At 49.1% G+C, this 17143-nt stretch overlaps 1 protein-coding gene across 2 annotated transcripts in view; it reads left to right on the top strand.

Annotated features, from left to right (window-relative positions):
• The first annotated feature begins 1369 nt into the window (after positions 1 to 1369).
• ttc28 (tetratricopeptide repeat domain 28) overlaps positions 1370 to 17143 on the top strand; it is a 152322-nt gene continuing 136548 nt past the window's right edge. For both annotated transcript variants that reach the window (XM_029252744.1, XM_018753462.2), the window contains exons 1-2: positions 1370 to 1484; positions 11289 to 11579. In XM_029252744.1, the coding sequence (XP_029108577.1) occupies positions 1455 to 1484; positions 11289 to 11579 (321 nt within the window). In that variant the 5' untranslated portion in view covers positions 1370 to 1454. The remainder of the gene's footprint in view (positions 1485 to 11288; positions 11580 to 17143) is intronic.

Below are 17143 nucleotides of genomic sequence, written 5' to 3'. Positions count from 1 at the left end.
CGAGAGTGCGTCTCGAGCTCATCCGCCCAGCCGCGCTCACGTGCCTCTGCTTTATGGGCTGTCCAGCTGCGCGTCTCGCGCGCTCGCGGTGGTCCGGCGAAGGGCTGCGCGCGCGCCTCTCCGTCGCTTGAACTGCTGCAGTTAAGTGGAACTGGGCTGTAATAAACATTTCCCAAGTGCTGACATTTCTCATATCGTTTTAGCGCATCCTAGTGCGGAAATCTAGCGGAACACATTAAATATTGTTCCGCAAGAAGAAAGCAACATGATCAAAATATAACCGACCGCCAACACACTTAATCAGTGAGAAAACGCTTTTCTTTGATGCGACGCTCACATCAGTCGGAGCGAAGAGAAGCGCGTTTCATTGCAACGTTTTGTGAAATTCGTCTGATCGCCATCTCTAATATTTTTGCTCACCCGGAACTAGGAAAGTTGTTAAAGCCCTCGGATTTACGAGAGCTGTTGAGTTGTTCACGAAAGTCATTGATCACTTAATTTCTGTTTTAAACAGGACGTCACAGCAACATTGCATCAAAGATTCTAAGAACGGCTACACGCTGTAGACTGTCAGTAAAAAAGTATACAATTATGATTCATACATTCTTACCATTTAACAAAAAGTATTACAATAATTAGTCATAGCTCAGTTATGTGTATTTGCATTTCCTCAATATATACGGTTTCGCTCTCTATACTACGACCCATTTCTGTCGTGTTTCCTATAAAAAAGGAATACAAATAAAATCGTGCTCCGAAGATTTGCTGCCATGCAGCTGTGTTGCTATAAAAAACAAAATAGCCTACACTCTCTGCTGACCGCTGGCTAAGTCAGGAAGAAGTCGATTAAATAAAAATGTTTAAAAAACGCTGCGATGTCGCGCGCGAAGTGTGAACACGAACGTCTTTCCTGCTTGTGAAAGGAGCAAAAACGAAAGCGACATGTCATGATGCTGAAGCTGGACTGGTATTTAAAAGTAGCGGCGAGTGCCGCTGTGTGATGTGTTCAGCGACACGCCGTTGCCATGGAGACGCCGCGCCGAGGTAACCGAAGCCCTGTGATGTCAGCGGGGCTGAAACCTGGGCTCGTACGGCCATAACTATCCCGGCCAGCCTCTGCCGGGAGGGAAAAAATCCGCTACAGCAAATGGGAAAAAAGTGAGCGAGAGAGAGAGAGAGAGAGAGAGAGAGAGAGGGAGAGAGAGGGAGGGGGGGAAAGAGATTTTGACAACATGGCGCACTTTTTCTGGGCAAAGTTTTCCTAGGACGCGGACTGAACGCGCTTAATAAAGTCGCAGAGTAATTAACGGAATTGAGAGGGTGGGGAGGTGGAGGTGGAGGTGGGGGTTGGGGGGGGGGAGGGTAGTCCTCTCGGTGTGCGCGTGAAAACCGCCATGGGATGAGAGCGGCGGGGGCTGCAGCGCCTGGACACCCGAGATACGCGCGAGAACAGGATGGAGAAGCACAAAAGCCGAAAAGAGAAGGTAAAAAGTTTCGCGGAGCGACGGCCGCGTTTGCGCGGCGCGCGGACCTCCTCGTCCGCCGTCCGAGCCGAAGCGCTGCCAGGCTTTTTCGGTTTCTTCTTCTACACTCTTTTTGTGCAGCGTATCGACGTGCGTCAATGCTGCAGTGCAGATTTAAACCTTTTTCCCCAACTCCTTCGACGACAGAAAAGAAGCGCGATGACGATATTGATGATGATGATGATGATGATGGTTGCGATTTCGCGGTGAGCGCAGGGCGGTGTTACTCACTGCTCAACACACAGACAGAGTCGCGCGGCTCTAAAGTAACGGAATTTCCGCGCTTCTCAAACTCCTGCGGAGGATCTTGTGTCGCTCGGAGCGGATTTCGGAGCCGCTTTTGACGAACCGAGGGCGAAAGCGAAACGGCAGCAGCGTGTTTTTGCGGCACTTTTGCGGGCCGCTCGTCCGCTGCGCTCCGCGAGAATGAACGGCTGAAACTTCACTCCACCCTGAAAATGCTCAGCTTTTCCTGCAGGGCAGTTTCCTCCCTCAGAGGTCAATGCTCAGGAGTTATGTTTCTGCGGGGATCACATATACACCATATAATCTGTGTAAAACAGGCTTAATTCTGAAAACTCAAGCGTAGTAAACATTGTTATTAGTGATCTTTATTTAGGTGTCGCCTTTGTGTAATGATTTATGCATTTTTACAGCAAGAATTCAAGTAAGTAGGGAGGGTGTGGTGGCACCGTGGGCTCAGTCGGCGCCCGCCGTGTGGCGGGTCTGGAATTCGAGTCCTGCTTGGGGTGCCTTGCGATGGACCGGCGTCCCGTCCTGGGTGCGTCCCCTCCCTCCCTCCCTCCTCGGTCCTGTGCCCTGCGTTTCCGGGTATGGGCGCAGCTCGCAGCGACCCCACTTGATATAAGCGGCTGTTGATGATGGATGGATGAACCAGTAAATACCTTGATCAGTGGTACTACAACAGGAGCGGAATTTCGGACCGAGTACCTTCAGACTGCAAGGCCACCACCCAAAACGCTGCACTGTGTCTGCTGCAATGACAGTCATACTGGTGAAACACTTGATAGTATTACAATTTTTAATGGCGTTATTAGAACAGTACACAGTGCACAGCAGTTTTCAAGTAAATGCCCAATTAGTCACCTGCGTTAAGATGCAGCCATTCTGGATCGATAGTGAAAGACGTGGGACTTTTGGAGATGTTGAGTTCACATGTTCCTCTGTAGCAGTGGAGACAAAGGTTTGAATCTTGTCATGGAAGGAGCTCACGTTGTTCTGAGGAGGAACGGAATAACTCGCAAAGGAATGGGGGAGACCTATCTCCTCTTTGTTTATTTAGATTATTCAATTAATGAAATTCATTTAAGATACATTGTAACATTGCAGTGAAAGGCAATGAAATAAATTGTAACTTTTGTGACCCATTGCTGTTCCTCCAAGTACTGGAGCAAAAAAATAGAAGACCAAAGCAATACGCAGACCTTGTGACAGACTGGCGTCCCGTCCTGGGTGTGTCCCCTCCCCCTCCAGCCCTGCGCCCTGTGTTGCCGGGTTAGGCTCCGGTTCGCCGCGACCCCGTTTGGGCCAAGCGGTTGTAGACGTTGCGTGTGTGCGCAATACACAAAAGACCACTGGGAATTTCTAGAACACCACTGAAATAAGCTGTGAGGACCATTTGGAAAGCGGTCAGTGGTGGTCACAAGAAATCTGACTTGGCTTTACTACCGCGGTGGGTTTTCACGAAGACGGGCAGCTCGCTGCTCACCTGCTCGGCAGCACTTGAAAGAGTCCAGTAGCTCACATCTGGTGGGCAGAGGGAAATATTCAAAATATTCATCGGGCAGGGTGAAGCCAGTTCATCTGTAATCTCTTGGATACTGTGGTGGTCCCAAAAGGGTCTTTTGTTTATGCAAAATGTCAAATGGATCAGAGCAAAGAAGCCGCAAAACATTCCCAAATGGATGCAGTCATTAAAGCCATGAATTATAGCATTGCACTTGGCAAATATCTGTCTCTCATTGCAAAGTAAACAAGCATAATGAATCTGCTTCATATCACAGAAATATCTAGTTTCCTGCGGGGACTGTAGCAGGTAATACGTGTGCGTGTGATGAGTGTTGGGCCGTCCATCTGAAGGTTCCGGTCAGTCGTAGCCCTGCAGGCAGAGGCGACATCTCCAGCATTTTGTTGATGGTACCAAGAAGGGCACGTCACCAGTGTGTTCCCTTCCACATGTGACATGTGAGAGACGAGATGTCTTTGTGCTGTTTGTACTTTCCGATCGTGGCATCCTGCCATCGCTGCCGTATGAATCGCTCCGGATAAGTGTCGGAACGGGAGAAAATGCTCTTCAGCTGAGGCTGCAGCGCAGTTCTACAGAGCTGGCACTAGATGGCGTATTAGTTAAGCAACCGCACTTTTAATGAAAGGGTTGCGTATTGTTTAGACATTGTTAGGGCTGAGAGCGACATATTTTTTGGGAAAATGCTCAGCTGTATAGATGGTTAGATTTTGAAAAACGGTGCGTGCCAAACAAAAGACAATTATGGATAATCATTGGGAAATACCGTGTATCGTGCAGCGGACGAGGAATCGCCTTACCCTGAATTGCTTGCGGTAAATGTCCATACAGTGGGCTTCTGATCCTGCTAGTGGATTTTGAATGTTGCAGATCACGAATGTAACACTCACGTGTTTGTCCGTTCAGTATTTTGGCTGCAAAGTCTCAGAAACAAATTTTCAAAGCCAAAATTATTAATTTCTCTGCAGATGTCGTAAACGTTACAACTGAATTAAGGTTTCCTGCAGTTACAAAGCCTGTGCTTTTGTAGCACAAAGAGCCCAAGCGAAAGGCTTGTCCTTAATGATGACATCTGTTTGCTGTCCCTTTGGCCTCTACCTGTGTGTAAATGAAGAAATTGGCTCCGTTTACTGGATTAAAAACCCTTCAGGAATCCTTGAAGAAAAGGCTTGGAAATAAAGACCAAAGAGCATCCAAAGGACATTAGAGATAAGCAAGACAAGTGAATAGAGGAAGAAAAAGAGTACAGAAGAAAATTTCAGCATCCAGGTTTCATTTTGAGCACTCCAGATTCAATAATCAAGATGCTGATGTTGCGTCAAAGGACCGAGACAATGTCTAGGAAAAGACCGTCCTTTAAAACTCTCCATCTGGAAAAAAAGACTTGTGGAGGAAAGCGCTGAGCAGCCAAAAATCAATCAACAATCAATGGCAGAAATTGAAGTGAAGCTATAAAGAGCGCTGCATAATGCTGGCCTCCGCTGGACAGTGCCAAGAAAGAAGCACTTACTCATGGAGAAACATCTCAAAGGCTTTTTGGAGTTTGGGCACCAAAGTGGCCCAGCTGAGATGTGGGAAAAGGTGCTGTGGTGCAGTTAGACCAAGATTTTTCTTTTTGCCTGAAAAGCAAAGCGGTTTGTGTGGCACATGAGTAACAATGCTCATCCCCCCCCTCCCGAAAAAACCACAAAACACCATTCATACAATGACGTACAGCGATGGCGGAATTATTGCTGTTGTGCTGATGTATTATTGCTATTCGTCGGCAGCTACTGTTGATCTTCTCCGAGCCGAAGGGATGACGGATGCCGCAAAGTTCTGGAAAAATGCCGCAGGAGAATTGCTTTCGCTCTGCAAAAGCCTGGTAGGAAATTCATCTTTGAGCAAGTCGGTGATCTCAAGTGCAGAACCAAAGCACCGCCGGGATGGCTCATCGACAGATATGCGAATGTCCTCTAGTGAGCCGGTCAAAATCTTGAGCTGAACCCCACTGAGAATCTGGCGCGCACCTTGAAAACCTCAAATCCGCTAGACCTGTCCGGTGAACTTCCCTGAAGTATCTCCAGAGTGTGCAAAGCTCGTAGATACATCTACTTATCTGCTGTAAGACTCAGTTGAAAGCATTGTGGTTATAGCTGCTGCCTTTGGCTCCAAAGGTTGTCAGTTTGACTCTCACCTACTGCTACATCACCCTTCAGTAAGGTACTTAACCCTAAATTGTTCCGTTAAAAAAAAATACCCTGCTGTATAAGTAGGTAAGGAATTGTAGGGAGTGTAAGACTGCGTATTGCTTTGGGGAAAAGGATTGGACAAATGAACACATGTAAGGCTCAGAAGTGTCACTGCACCAAAAGGTGGACCTACCCAATGCTAAGGCGTGGGGTTCGAATATTTGCTCGAGCAGCAAATTTCATTTTCGTATATTTACCCTTTGGCTTTCAACATTTTCTCACTGAGAGTGTGTGACCATGCAGGGAAAAGCAGGAAAGGCTCAACGGTGTGGTGGAATCGTTTATGATCCAGCATATTTGAAAACGTTGAGGGAAAAATGACGAGATGCAGAAGTTAATGTCTGTTTTGTGCATCTGCTAAACGGGTATTTTAGGAAAACAATAGATAATGAAACCTAACCGGGAGAGCGGCGCTCCTCCTCTTGCCGAGAATCTTGCTCGCAAACTCATTCCGCAGACTTTTCTTACAGCGGCTCCTGTGTCTGTCAGCCCGTCGACCGTATTTACGATTCCTGAAATGGAATTTGGATTTCGATCAGCCTCCGGTCGCCCCCCCCCCCCCGTACAGTGAAAGGTAAGCGACTCGGGTTGGTGAGCGAGGGAACTTGGCTCTTGGCGATGCTCTGGAAGGTCGCTGAAGGACTGGAGCAGGGGTGGTGGCCTGCAGTCTGGTCCAGGTGCGCGGCGAGGTGCCTGGGAAAGACGGCAATCGGGGGGGGGGGGTGGCTGCGAGCCGTTTGTTCTCGATAAATTCTGCTCTCCTGCTTGTGGAGCCGTCAAGCAGCTGAAATGCTTTACGTTAATGGGCCGCATTTAATTCCGCTTAAATGGTCACACATGTAAGAGGGCTGTAAAAGAAAGGCTTCTTGACGACCGTGAGTTTGGCCTGCGTTGCTATGGTAACACTCCGAGATGGGTACGAGGGGCTTCGGTCAGAGGACTTTCTACGAGGAGGTCTGATAGGATGAGGAGAAGGGGTGCGCGCCCGCGTGCAAGTGATCGCGACCCGCCGTGACATCCAGTCACTTTCCGAACGTGCGACGTGTTTATTTCAGCAGACGTGTTCGTAAATGTGTTTGCTTTGGAAATTAAGAACATGGGTGTTGAACTAAGTCCTGAATTCTTTACCCACTTCAAATGATGGCGAGATTAACATCCGGGCAGGACGGAGGGCAAGTAACAGAATCCTCATGTGACTCTTTTGAGTACTTTACTATGTTTGACGCTTTGCAAATGAATTGTGATGTAAACATTATTTTGTACAATATTATTGACTATGTAAACATTACGTTGCTATAGGGGCAGCTGATGTTAGTGGGTGGTGCTACTGCCTTTGTATCTGAAGGTTACAGGTTCGAATTGTGCCTCCAGCTGTAGTACTCTCGAGCAAAGTCTTACCCCAGATTGCACCAGTAAAATTATCCACCTGTGTACATTTACTTAGCAGACACTTTTCTCCAAAGCGACTTCCATTGAACTCTGTGTGGTGTTATCAGCCCACACACCTTATTCACCGCGGTGATTTACACTGCTAGATACACTACTTACACTGGGTCACTCGTCCATACATCAGTGGAACACGCACACTCTCTCTGTCACTCACACACTAGGGGGGAACCTGAACACCATGTCTTTGGAGTGTGGGAGGAAACCAGAGCACCTGGAGGAAACCCACGCAGACACGGGGAGAACACGCAAACTCCACACAGACTGAGCGGGGCTCGAACCCATGTCCTCTCGCACCACCCAGGTGCTGTGAGACAGCAGTGCCACCCACAGTGCTTCCCTGAACAGTTGTAGGTAGTTTAACATTGTAAGTTTTTCTTTGGAGAAAACTGTCCCCTGAAAAAATATAACATAGTTTAGGACTTTTTTTTTTTAAAGGTTGATACCAAACGTTCTCTATACAGACTAGTCGTGAGGCTGGAGGTCTGACCGAAAAGGCTCATCTGTGCTGGACTTGTGCTTCAGGCTTTGGCACACACGCACATTCATCTGAAATACACAAACTCCCCTTTGTCTCACGACCACAGCATGTCCAGCGATTCCTCGGTCATTCTCTATCAAGAGTGAGATCACATCTGGCCGCTTCTTACCATTGCCCTGCCAGTCGGTGGCTTTGATGGCTCGGGAACTGGACGTTCTTTCACCTACGCATCTGTCGGGATCTAACCTTCCTAAGCCGATATTACTGTCAAAGCGCTTCTTTTCTTGGTGTGCAATATATTCTACAGCTGCCTGCGACCTCAGGCATGGTGAGGGAAGTCGAAGGGCAGTAAAGGGTGCTATTTACATTTACGTGTACATTTATTCATTTAGCAGACACTTTTCTCCCTATTAAAGCGCGCCTTTGGAATCTGTAGGAATCTTCCGTTTCCTGAAGTGGGTACTAAGCCCAAGCATCAGCATCCCTGGAGTACAATGTAAGATTGCGTCAAACACAAGTGCACAATATATTATTTATAGTATTACTCTGTGGGCTCAAATTCTGAATAGTGTGACGCACACTGGGTAAAAATAAACTAAGGGGTAGAGGAAAAAAAAAAAAAAACTAAACCAAAATATACTTTCAAAATAATATTTTTGTGTTAATCTTTGTTCCCTCCTGAAGGAGCCTGTGAAGACCGGGTACCTGGTCCAACCGACCCGCCCGGAGCGTATATATTAAATCCCTCAGTGTGATCCAGATTGTTGCATAAGATGAAGAACCTGGCTTGTGCTCCATGAAAATGGCTCTTGAGGTGCTCGGAGTTTAGTGCCCACCTGTCCCACCCTCCAAAATGCTTGAAACGCTCAGGCTACCAGCTGGATTGTGGCTGTCGTTGGGACGGCTTTGGCTTGGGGTTGGTAGTGAAGACGTTGAGCCCGTATCCAGAAGGGCTTTGGGTCATTCCCTCGTTTGTCTCTTTTCTGGTGGGGCAGCGGCTCCCTGGCCGCGATTTCATTTCCAGCGGAATGCAGTTCTCTGACATGACCTGAACCGTGCGGGGTCGCGTAGGAGCTCAGAAGGGGTACGAGGGTTGGGCCTTGATCTAAAAGGACTTAAGACCCTGCCGCTTCTTAATAGAACCCTGCCAGCAAACCCCGCCCCCAGCCTCCGAACTGTGTCTCCGTGCGCATTTTATTGTGTCGCATCACCAGCATAAAATTCCGCTCTGTTTTTAAGCACCGTTTCATGCCGTTTCTGATCTGCGGGCCGCGTGAGGAAGGAATGCGTTGTATTTCTGAAACGCTGGCGAACAAAACCTACAACTGCGGGAGCGCTGGAGCGCACGAACATGGCATTTTCATGGGCGGGGCTTATTGAACCTGGCACAGCAGCGGTAACCGCTATGAGCGGAGCCCATGCGCGCTCCTCCGTGCGGTGCGTTGAGACCTTGCATTAAGCGGGGAGTCTTCGCCTGGGCCTTCGAGAGGAGCCAGCGAGGTCAAAGGTCGAGGGGACGAAGGGTGTGCTGTCGGACGACGATCACGATTACCATTGTGAGGTTTTTTCTTTTTTCCGCTTCCTTCCTCATCCCAAATCAGTTGGCCAACTTCAGCTCTCGAACCAGCGCTCCCAGATATGTCCATTCAGAAGGACCGAGGCCAGTGCCTTTATTATCTCTCATCCCTTCTTGCTTCTCACTGACCAGCCAACCAAAACAGCCAGACCTGGTATCTGTCCTCATCCCCTGAAGATAGCGTGTTCCCTGTCCTCGCTTTACGCACACACGTTTGTTTTCCTATCATTGTGTGGATTTCACACTGTCTCTGACTTTAATGCAAATAAATGATTCCTGACCTCACGACGAAGGCTGAGAAGCAACCAAGGAGAAGAGCTGAAAACAGTTAATAACAGATAGCGGACGACAAAGTGGCGTGGTGGCGCAGCGGATTTGGCTGGGTCCCGCTCTCTGGTGGGTGTGGGGTTTGAATCCCGCTTGGGGTGCCTTGTGAGGGACTGGTATCCTGTCTTGGGTGTGTCTCCTCCCCCTCCAGCCTTGTGCTCTGTGTTGCCGGGTTAGACTCCGGCTTGCTGTAATCCCGCTTGGGACAAGCGCTTTCAGGCTGTGTGTGTGGATGACAAATTTTCTACACCTTTGGAGAATTTAGCGTTTTTTTTTTTCTTCATTTTTGTTGTGATATCCCGTCAGTGTCTGTTACCTAGCGTTTGCAATCCTCATGCGAACAGTTTTTCTTCCGCCTAAAACATCTGTCCCTGCAACAATAATTAAAACAAGTGACACACACACACACTCAGAGTTACCCACAGACATTGACCTGACAGCGCGCTACAGCACAGGAGCTCTCTGTAATATTTTCCCTCAACGTACACACTCAGTTTGACCTTCAGGGTGGAGCTGCTTTCCTTTTGTTACCCCTGTGTCCGTAATGAAAATATTTTTCAAACTCTGCCCGGTTTGTTCCCTCTCTCTCCAAAACAAGGGAAAGGAAGTTAAAAAACGAGGCACAAACATTTGAAGAAAAGCAGGGACGGGACAGGCCTGCAGAAGCAACCTGGGTGGCGGCCGGTGTTTGGTAGAAAACTATACCTCCCCCCCACAGCCCCCCCGCGGCCCCCTACTCCGCACCAGGTTTCATCTCCATGTGCATTTTCTACAACTACCGTCCTTGCTGTCTCTCTCGATTGCCTCTTTCTTGGTCTGGTTGTGATTTAAAAGGGATCAGTAATGCGTAGATGCCAAGTGGCTGGTGTATTGTGGGTAAGATCTGTGTGCCCTCACCGCGATCACGCCTATTACACCGTCCCCCAAGTCCCCTACACCACTCTGGTCTTTTGGGAAATGCTGCTCATCAGCACTACTTCTCCAGCAGAGTTCTGTTCCTTCTTTCTCTCTCTCTTTCCTGTCTGTCTTTCTTCTCTTGATTTTCTTTTTCACCCTCCCCTTCAACCCCCTTCTCTGGCTCCACCCCGTTCCTCTGGAAGTAATTACCCTTCCTTGCTGCTATCCCACAATCCTTAGCCTCCATGTGTGTGTTTTGGAGGAGGAGTGGGAGTAGTGGCATAGTCTTTGAAGGATCAGTGGGAGGACGGAAGCTTCCCTATGTTCTCTCTCTTTCTCTCTCTCTGTCTTTCTCTCGCCCGCTCACTTGCTCAGTCTCTCTACCGTTTCCAACCCTCTGTCTTTACTCCAACGTAGCTGCCTATAAATTCGCAGCAGACTGCTGACTCAGCAGTTGCCAGTAGGTACCCTTCTCCTATCCCATTCCACTCCACCACGCAGGAAGCCTCCTGGGCCGACGGTGGATCTCCCAGAACTTTAATGTTTCAGTAACGGATAACATTTCAGAAGAGTTGTGAATGATTTAGGTTCCTGGGATCTCAAGTCTCGATGCATTCTGTTAACATGTGAACCATGAACGCCTGCAACTGAAATCCCCAAACTACTCCGGGTGCCTGAAGGTCCAGGATCTTTGGGTCTAACTGGATATTGCCGTATCAAGCTTATTTTTTTCATTAGAACTAAGCAATGTGCTCAGGATTGTCATCTTGACTTTACACACAGATGTTTGGAAGTTCATGGTAGCTACTGTGATGATCTGGTGTGTAAAATTTTGTTAAAACCTCACTTAAAGTGGGGTGAGATTGTACAACCAGCAGCAGAAAGAGGTTATTTTGTACGTGATGAAGAATCTATGACGCTTTGCTGTCTTTCTATGACTTTCTATGTGCTTTTAAAAAGCTTTCGGCACAAGAAGAGCTCCTTAATCGCTGCTCCATCTGCTGGTCACAACGAGTCAGTGCTGTCTCCTTCTTCCCAGCAGTTTTCCATCTTCAGCTCACAGTCCATGGGCGGGGCTTCCCGTGACAGGCCGGCGGACGGGTCAGGGCTCACCAAGGCAGCGTTCATAGAGAAGGTGCGGCGCAGCAACGAGGCGTGCCAGCGCGGCGATTTCGCCGCCGCCGTGCAGCTCTACAGCGACGCCCTGCGGGCTGACCCGCAGAACTGCATCCTCTACAGCAACCGCTCGGCCGCCTTCCTGAAGCTGGGTCAGAGCCAAGCCGCCCTGGATGACGCCATCAAGGCCCGTCTGCTCAACCCCAAGTGGCCCAAGGTAGGTTCTCCACGCGCTGCTCAGACTTCGCCCGATTGGTCAGTTGCGGATCCCTCGCAGCTGCCGAGCAACTGACAGCCCAGCCGTTTCAGGTGTTTGGGACCGACACTAGTGGAGCCCCGGGATGTGAAAGGACCACAGGGAAAGGGACAGGCTTCTGATCTCTTTTCGACTCTTGGTCTTCCACCTTTTGAGAGACGGGTGGAGAAACGTCAGGTTTCTTGTGACCGTGTTGAACCTGGAGGGGTCTGCGTGCGATAACATTTCTTTATTTTGTGGCTAGTATAATGGGACACTCAGGCTGAGGCTTGGCGCTGGTACCTGTGCGGGGGGTGGGGCAGGGCGGGGTGGTCCTGCGCTGGTGGATGGACGAACCTATGAATTTACAGTTATCTGCTGGAACGGCACAGTGGCCGAGCAGCTGGTGGAGGTGCTATAGAAGGAGGTGTGTCGCCCGCATCCATCACAAGCGCACCAAGGTTGGAGTGGCCGTGGAAACATGACGACCGGTTCGGCTGCAAATTTGCGGAATGGTACGTTTCGCTGCCGTTTCCCGTGTGCTTTGTACCCAGAGCTTGCGCCGCTTCGGCCGCGGTGGGAATGAAAAAATGTCCGTTTGAGCGAGTGCGTATTCATGACCTTCAGCTTCCCTTTGGAAGAATAGAAGGAAGCTGGATCCCTGGCGGGGGGGGGGGAGGGACCCAAGGGGTGCAGCCGCTTTCTGCAGACGTGCTGGACAAGGCTGCAACTTTGTGTGTGTGTGTCCACACTTACAATGATGTCAAACTAGGCTTTTACATGTGGTGCCGCGTCGACTTTGCAGGACTGCGCTCTTCCCTGTTTGCAGTGCGGCGATTCGGGACCCGATCGGCGGCGGGTGTTTAGGTGCCTTTCGCCCGTCTGTCGGCTGCATCCAACGTGGTTGCGTGTACGCGCCCATTGCCGCTCCATTATTGCAGGTCACCGTACAAGGGCGTCACTAATTGAGTCCTTTGAGGCCTTTAATGCCCCCCCACCCCCCCTTCCTTTGGGTCCCAGTCTTCCTGTTGGCACAACAGGCTGCTGGAGAGAGGGGCCCCTGGGATGTGTGCAGACCCACGGAGCCAACAGATGAGCTCTCACAATGGTGCGCCGAGAGGCTCGGGTCGCCTCTTTGGAGTCGACCCCTCGGAGCCGCTTGCGAGGGTCTGCGGAAAAGTGCCTGTTTTTGCTTACCCCCCCCCCAACTCCACTGCTTGATGGACTCCTCTGGCATAAAGACCCCTTTGTGCCCACTTCCCTTATCCTGTTTTGAGGAGTCCTGCCCTTCTCCCCACCCACAGCTCCAGCGCAGTGGAAAAGGTAGCTTTGCTCTGGTCCCTGGGAAACATGCCCACCGGGCGCGCAGCACCGCTCTGATCCGAGTGTGTTTGAAAAGGATGGTTTGAGTTTCCAAAGTATCCGTTGTTGCCCGATAGTGCCAGGTGCTCAGATATGTGAGCAATGGCCAAGTTTTTTGCCCAGCATCCCAAGCCGACCTCCGCTTCGCCAGTCGTTGATCTGGTGTGGCTGCACCGCCCCCTCGTGGTCGAGGGACGCCACAGTGACTCCAGAATCCCCCCCCCCCCCATCCCCCCATCCCCCCAACCCCCTCCAGCCAGGTTCTGGCTCCAGCTTCACCAGCATCCTTCATAAAATCCGTTTTAAAATCATCCCCCTTATTTTCGTGCTCCTCTGAAAGAAGGCCGGTCGCACGTGTGTACAAATGGCTAAATATGAGCTTCGTTCGGTGTTTGGTACCGCTGCGTTTTTCTGTTTTATTAATAACATGTGGAATGCTGTGTTTCCCCAAGATTTGGTGCTCTCTCCCATGGCAACTAAACACTTTATTATTAGTAGGCCGTGCGAGCCGCGAGTTCCCATAATGCTCTGTGCTCAGCGGTTCCTCTACCTCCCCGCTTCAGCGGCACCCTGTTGTTATAAAGCAATACTCGGACCACAGAAGGCTGATTTCCCTCAAGGACGGGTCACTTTAAACGGCTCCTGGGCTAATGGGGGACATTATGGGGGCATCTGCAGGGCTTCCGGAAATCGCGCCTCCGTCTGGGGCTCAGATCCTTGCGCTTTTTTTTTTTTTAGAGAGCCGGTAGGTCTCCCCACGCGAGACCTTTACGTCCAGATTGGTTCTTCACAACCCGCCAGCCCGGTGTTATTTTACTCCACATCAACACATGGCCCAGATATGTTGGGTTTAGCTCTGAACCTCCAAGGGGGGTATTTGTGTTATCGGGCCGTTTGTGCCATTATCTAAACTGTGCTCCATACGGTGACCACGTAAAGTCCGACAGACAAAAATAATACCATCGTTAATTTTTTTTTTTTTTCTGTGGCTTTGGCACCGTATCCTTGTTCTACAGTTTTAATTATAAAGGAAAACTGATCAATAACTCCTAATCATTATTGTGTCTCTAGGATGTGAATATTATACATTTATGTATTTGTATTGGTCTTGGATGTAGTTTGTATTAGAGCAGGTTTTTTTTGTACATTTCTTATCTCTATAGGTTTATATTTATCGAAGCTGCGGAGTACAGTGATGCATGTAATTGTAAATTTCAGATCGGAAGTCGGGATCCCTACACATCCGGTACATTACTGTCCTTTAACTGTGTGTTACATCATGGCAAAGTTTACTGGTGGGGAAAATAAATTGTGCACTGACATTTACATTCCTGACCCGCTTGTCCCATACGGGGTCGCGGGAAACCGGAGCCTAACCCAGCAACTCAGGTCGTAAGGCTAGAGGGGGAGGGGACGCACCCAGAACGGGACGCCTGTCCGTCGCAAGGCACCCCAAGCGGGACTCGAACCCCAGACCCCCCGGAGAGCAGGACCCGGTCCAACCCACTGCGCCACCGCGCCTCCCACCACTGACATTTACTTTGAGGGAAATTATTGTGGTGATGAGAAACAACAGCGGGGATAATTAAAATGTAAAACAGAAAATAATTCTGTTTATAATTATCTTAAAAGTAGAGAGAGAGGGAGGAGAAAAACATTTACAGTGAATTATGGGTTCAGCTGTCAGTTTGGGGGGTGTGGTGACTCAGCGCGTTTGATCGGGTTTTGCTCTCCGGTGCATTTGGGGTCCGCGTCGCGCTTGGGGCGCCTGGTGATAGACTGGCATCCCGTCCTGGGTGCGTCCCCTCCCCCTCCAGCCTTATGCCCTGTGCTGCCGGGTTCGGCTCCGGCTCCCTGTGACCCCGCATGGGACAAGCGGTTTCAGATGATGTGTGCGTGTGTGTGCGCGTGTGAGAGCTGTCAGTTTGCAGTGGCATGAAATGAAAAGCTGAAAGGTAATACTGGATTAGGGTTAGGCTTAGGGTTAAAAACTCCCTCCTCACTGAGACCAAGGAAAATGTTTAGCTGATGTGTTTCTGCAAAGCAACTTAGTGTTAGTCTACCTACAGTTATTTACCTATTTGTACTGCTGGGTGGTTTTACTAGAGTAATTTAGGGTAAGTACCTTGCTCGAGGGCACTACAGCTACAGGTGAGACTCAGACCTGTGAGCTTTGGGTCCAAAGGCAGCAGCTCTAACCACTACACTACCACTTGCCCCCCATGCATTTATACAGCTGGGTATTTTTTACTCAACCAATTTTTTCTTTTAGAATAACTGTCCTCCTCAAAGGCACTACAGCAGTAGGTGAGATTCAAACCTGCAACTTTTGAAGGTAGCAGCTTTAACCACTGCGCCACCTGGTGCCTCAGCAGGGAGCCACACTCTGGAGTCATTGCATGGTGCCTGACCAAGCACTAGGGGGCAGCATTGTATTGGAGTAAATCCCTACAAAGCAAATTTGACCCCTTGTACCATAGTCCTGGGAATTTGGACAAAATGGGTTCCAAAAGCCTCCGGAAGAGAAATTACGTCCCACATTTTAACAGTGTCATTCCCAGGCGCAGGAGAGACCAGGCTTCGAAAGAGCCGCAGAGGCTCCTGCGGACGGGAGGCTGGAGATCAGCGGGCGGTTGCATCACCTCTTCCGTGCCGCCACCTGCGTACCTGCACACGCCAAGTGACGTTCTTGAAATGGCTAAAAAATGTTTAGTAATTATGTGCGCAGTCCAAAAATGAGTTTTTCAGCATCACGTCAATGAAAAATTTTGCCCACAGTTATTTTGGCTAATGAATGATTGATGATCCAGGGCTCCACCTGCAACATTCCTTTAATTTAACTGCTGCAAGCCCTGGTGCGAAACACTTTTTTGCGCTAAACATCTGCTGCAGATTATTGTTTTAGCCAAAAAGGTTTTAGTTAGGAGAGTCAATTTAATTAAAAAAAGTTGGAAGTAATGCAGCCCTCAGTTTATTGCTGCAGCGTTCGCTTGTCCTGTAAAATTATACGATGTGGTGCCCGACCTGTGCGGCCAGTAGCGCAGCCCAGGGTGGTGCGAGATAACATGGGTTCGATCCCCACTCGGTCTGGGTCTAGTTTGCATGATCTCCCAGTGTCTGCGTAGCTTTCCTCTGGGTGCTCTGGTTTCCTCCCACAGTCCAAAAGCATGCAGTTCTGGTGAATTGGTGTCTTTAAATTGCCTGTAGTGTATGAACGTGTGTGTGTGTGTGTGTGTGTCGCTGCCTTGCAATGGACTGGCAGTCCATCCAGGATGTACTCCTTTCAGTCTTGTGTCTGGTGCTTCTGAGATAGTGCTTGGTGCAATTGGATGGACAGATGGATCCCCGACAGAGTGTCAAACATAGCTTTTAATTCACATATGTAAATATAGTTTTGGAAAAAGAGTAGGTTGATTAAAAGGATTTCAGAGCCTTTCTGGGAGTGACTCTCTTGAGACCGACGTCGGATTTTGGTGCTCAACTGGCGCTCTTAATGCTTTAGCAACAAAACAGTCGGCTGCCTGTTCATTCGGAGATTTATTTCAGGGAGTATAATACGAAGGAGCGTAATATTGTCCCGAAGCAGTGCGATCGGCTTCATGAAACCACATCCAATATGAAACCATATTCAGCTGCATCACGATGGCATTTGGTCCTACTTCCCACAAGCCTTGGCCAGAAGAAATTTATCAGCGCTATTGGATCAGAACTCCGTAAATCATCACCATAACGCAGCTTGTATAGGATTTTTTTTTCAGCTGGTATAAGATATTTCTCACATTTTCATTTATTCGTTCAACAGACGCTTTTGTCCAAAGCGACGTACATCTCAGCAAAAGTACAATTTATGCATTACATTAAGAGAAAGTGACATGGCTGCAGACATGTGACTCAAGTAAACCCACTTTGTTACCTACCACTTGCTGCACCGAGGTTCATTGTTCGAGTAGGTGCATAAAACAAATCCTGATACCCTCCTGCCAATTTATATTTTTTAATATTATGAGATACACAAGCAAGCAAAAACAGTGCCGGAGTAGTGGCTGATTAAAGGCTTTATCTAGTGATGCTCATGAAGTTACGGTGCGTGAACATTTACACCGTACATGAGCTGGAGAGATCTTGGGCGAAATGGGTCTTCAGCTGATATAGGATTTTTTTCTTTAGTTAGTGTCTGATTTTTT

This window comes from Scleropages formosus, chromosome 6, assembly GCF_900964775.1.
Source record: "Scleropages formosus chromosome 6, fSclFor1.1, whole genome shotgun sequence".
Taxonomy (NCBI): domain Eukaryota; kingdom Metazoa; phylum Chordata; class Actinopteri; order Osteoglossiformes; family Osteoglossidae; genus Scleropages; species Scleropages formosus.
Note: the sequence above shows the minus strand (reverse complement) of the source record. Positions and strands in the feature narration are given on the sequence as shown.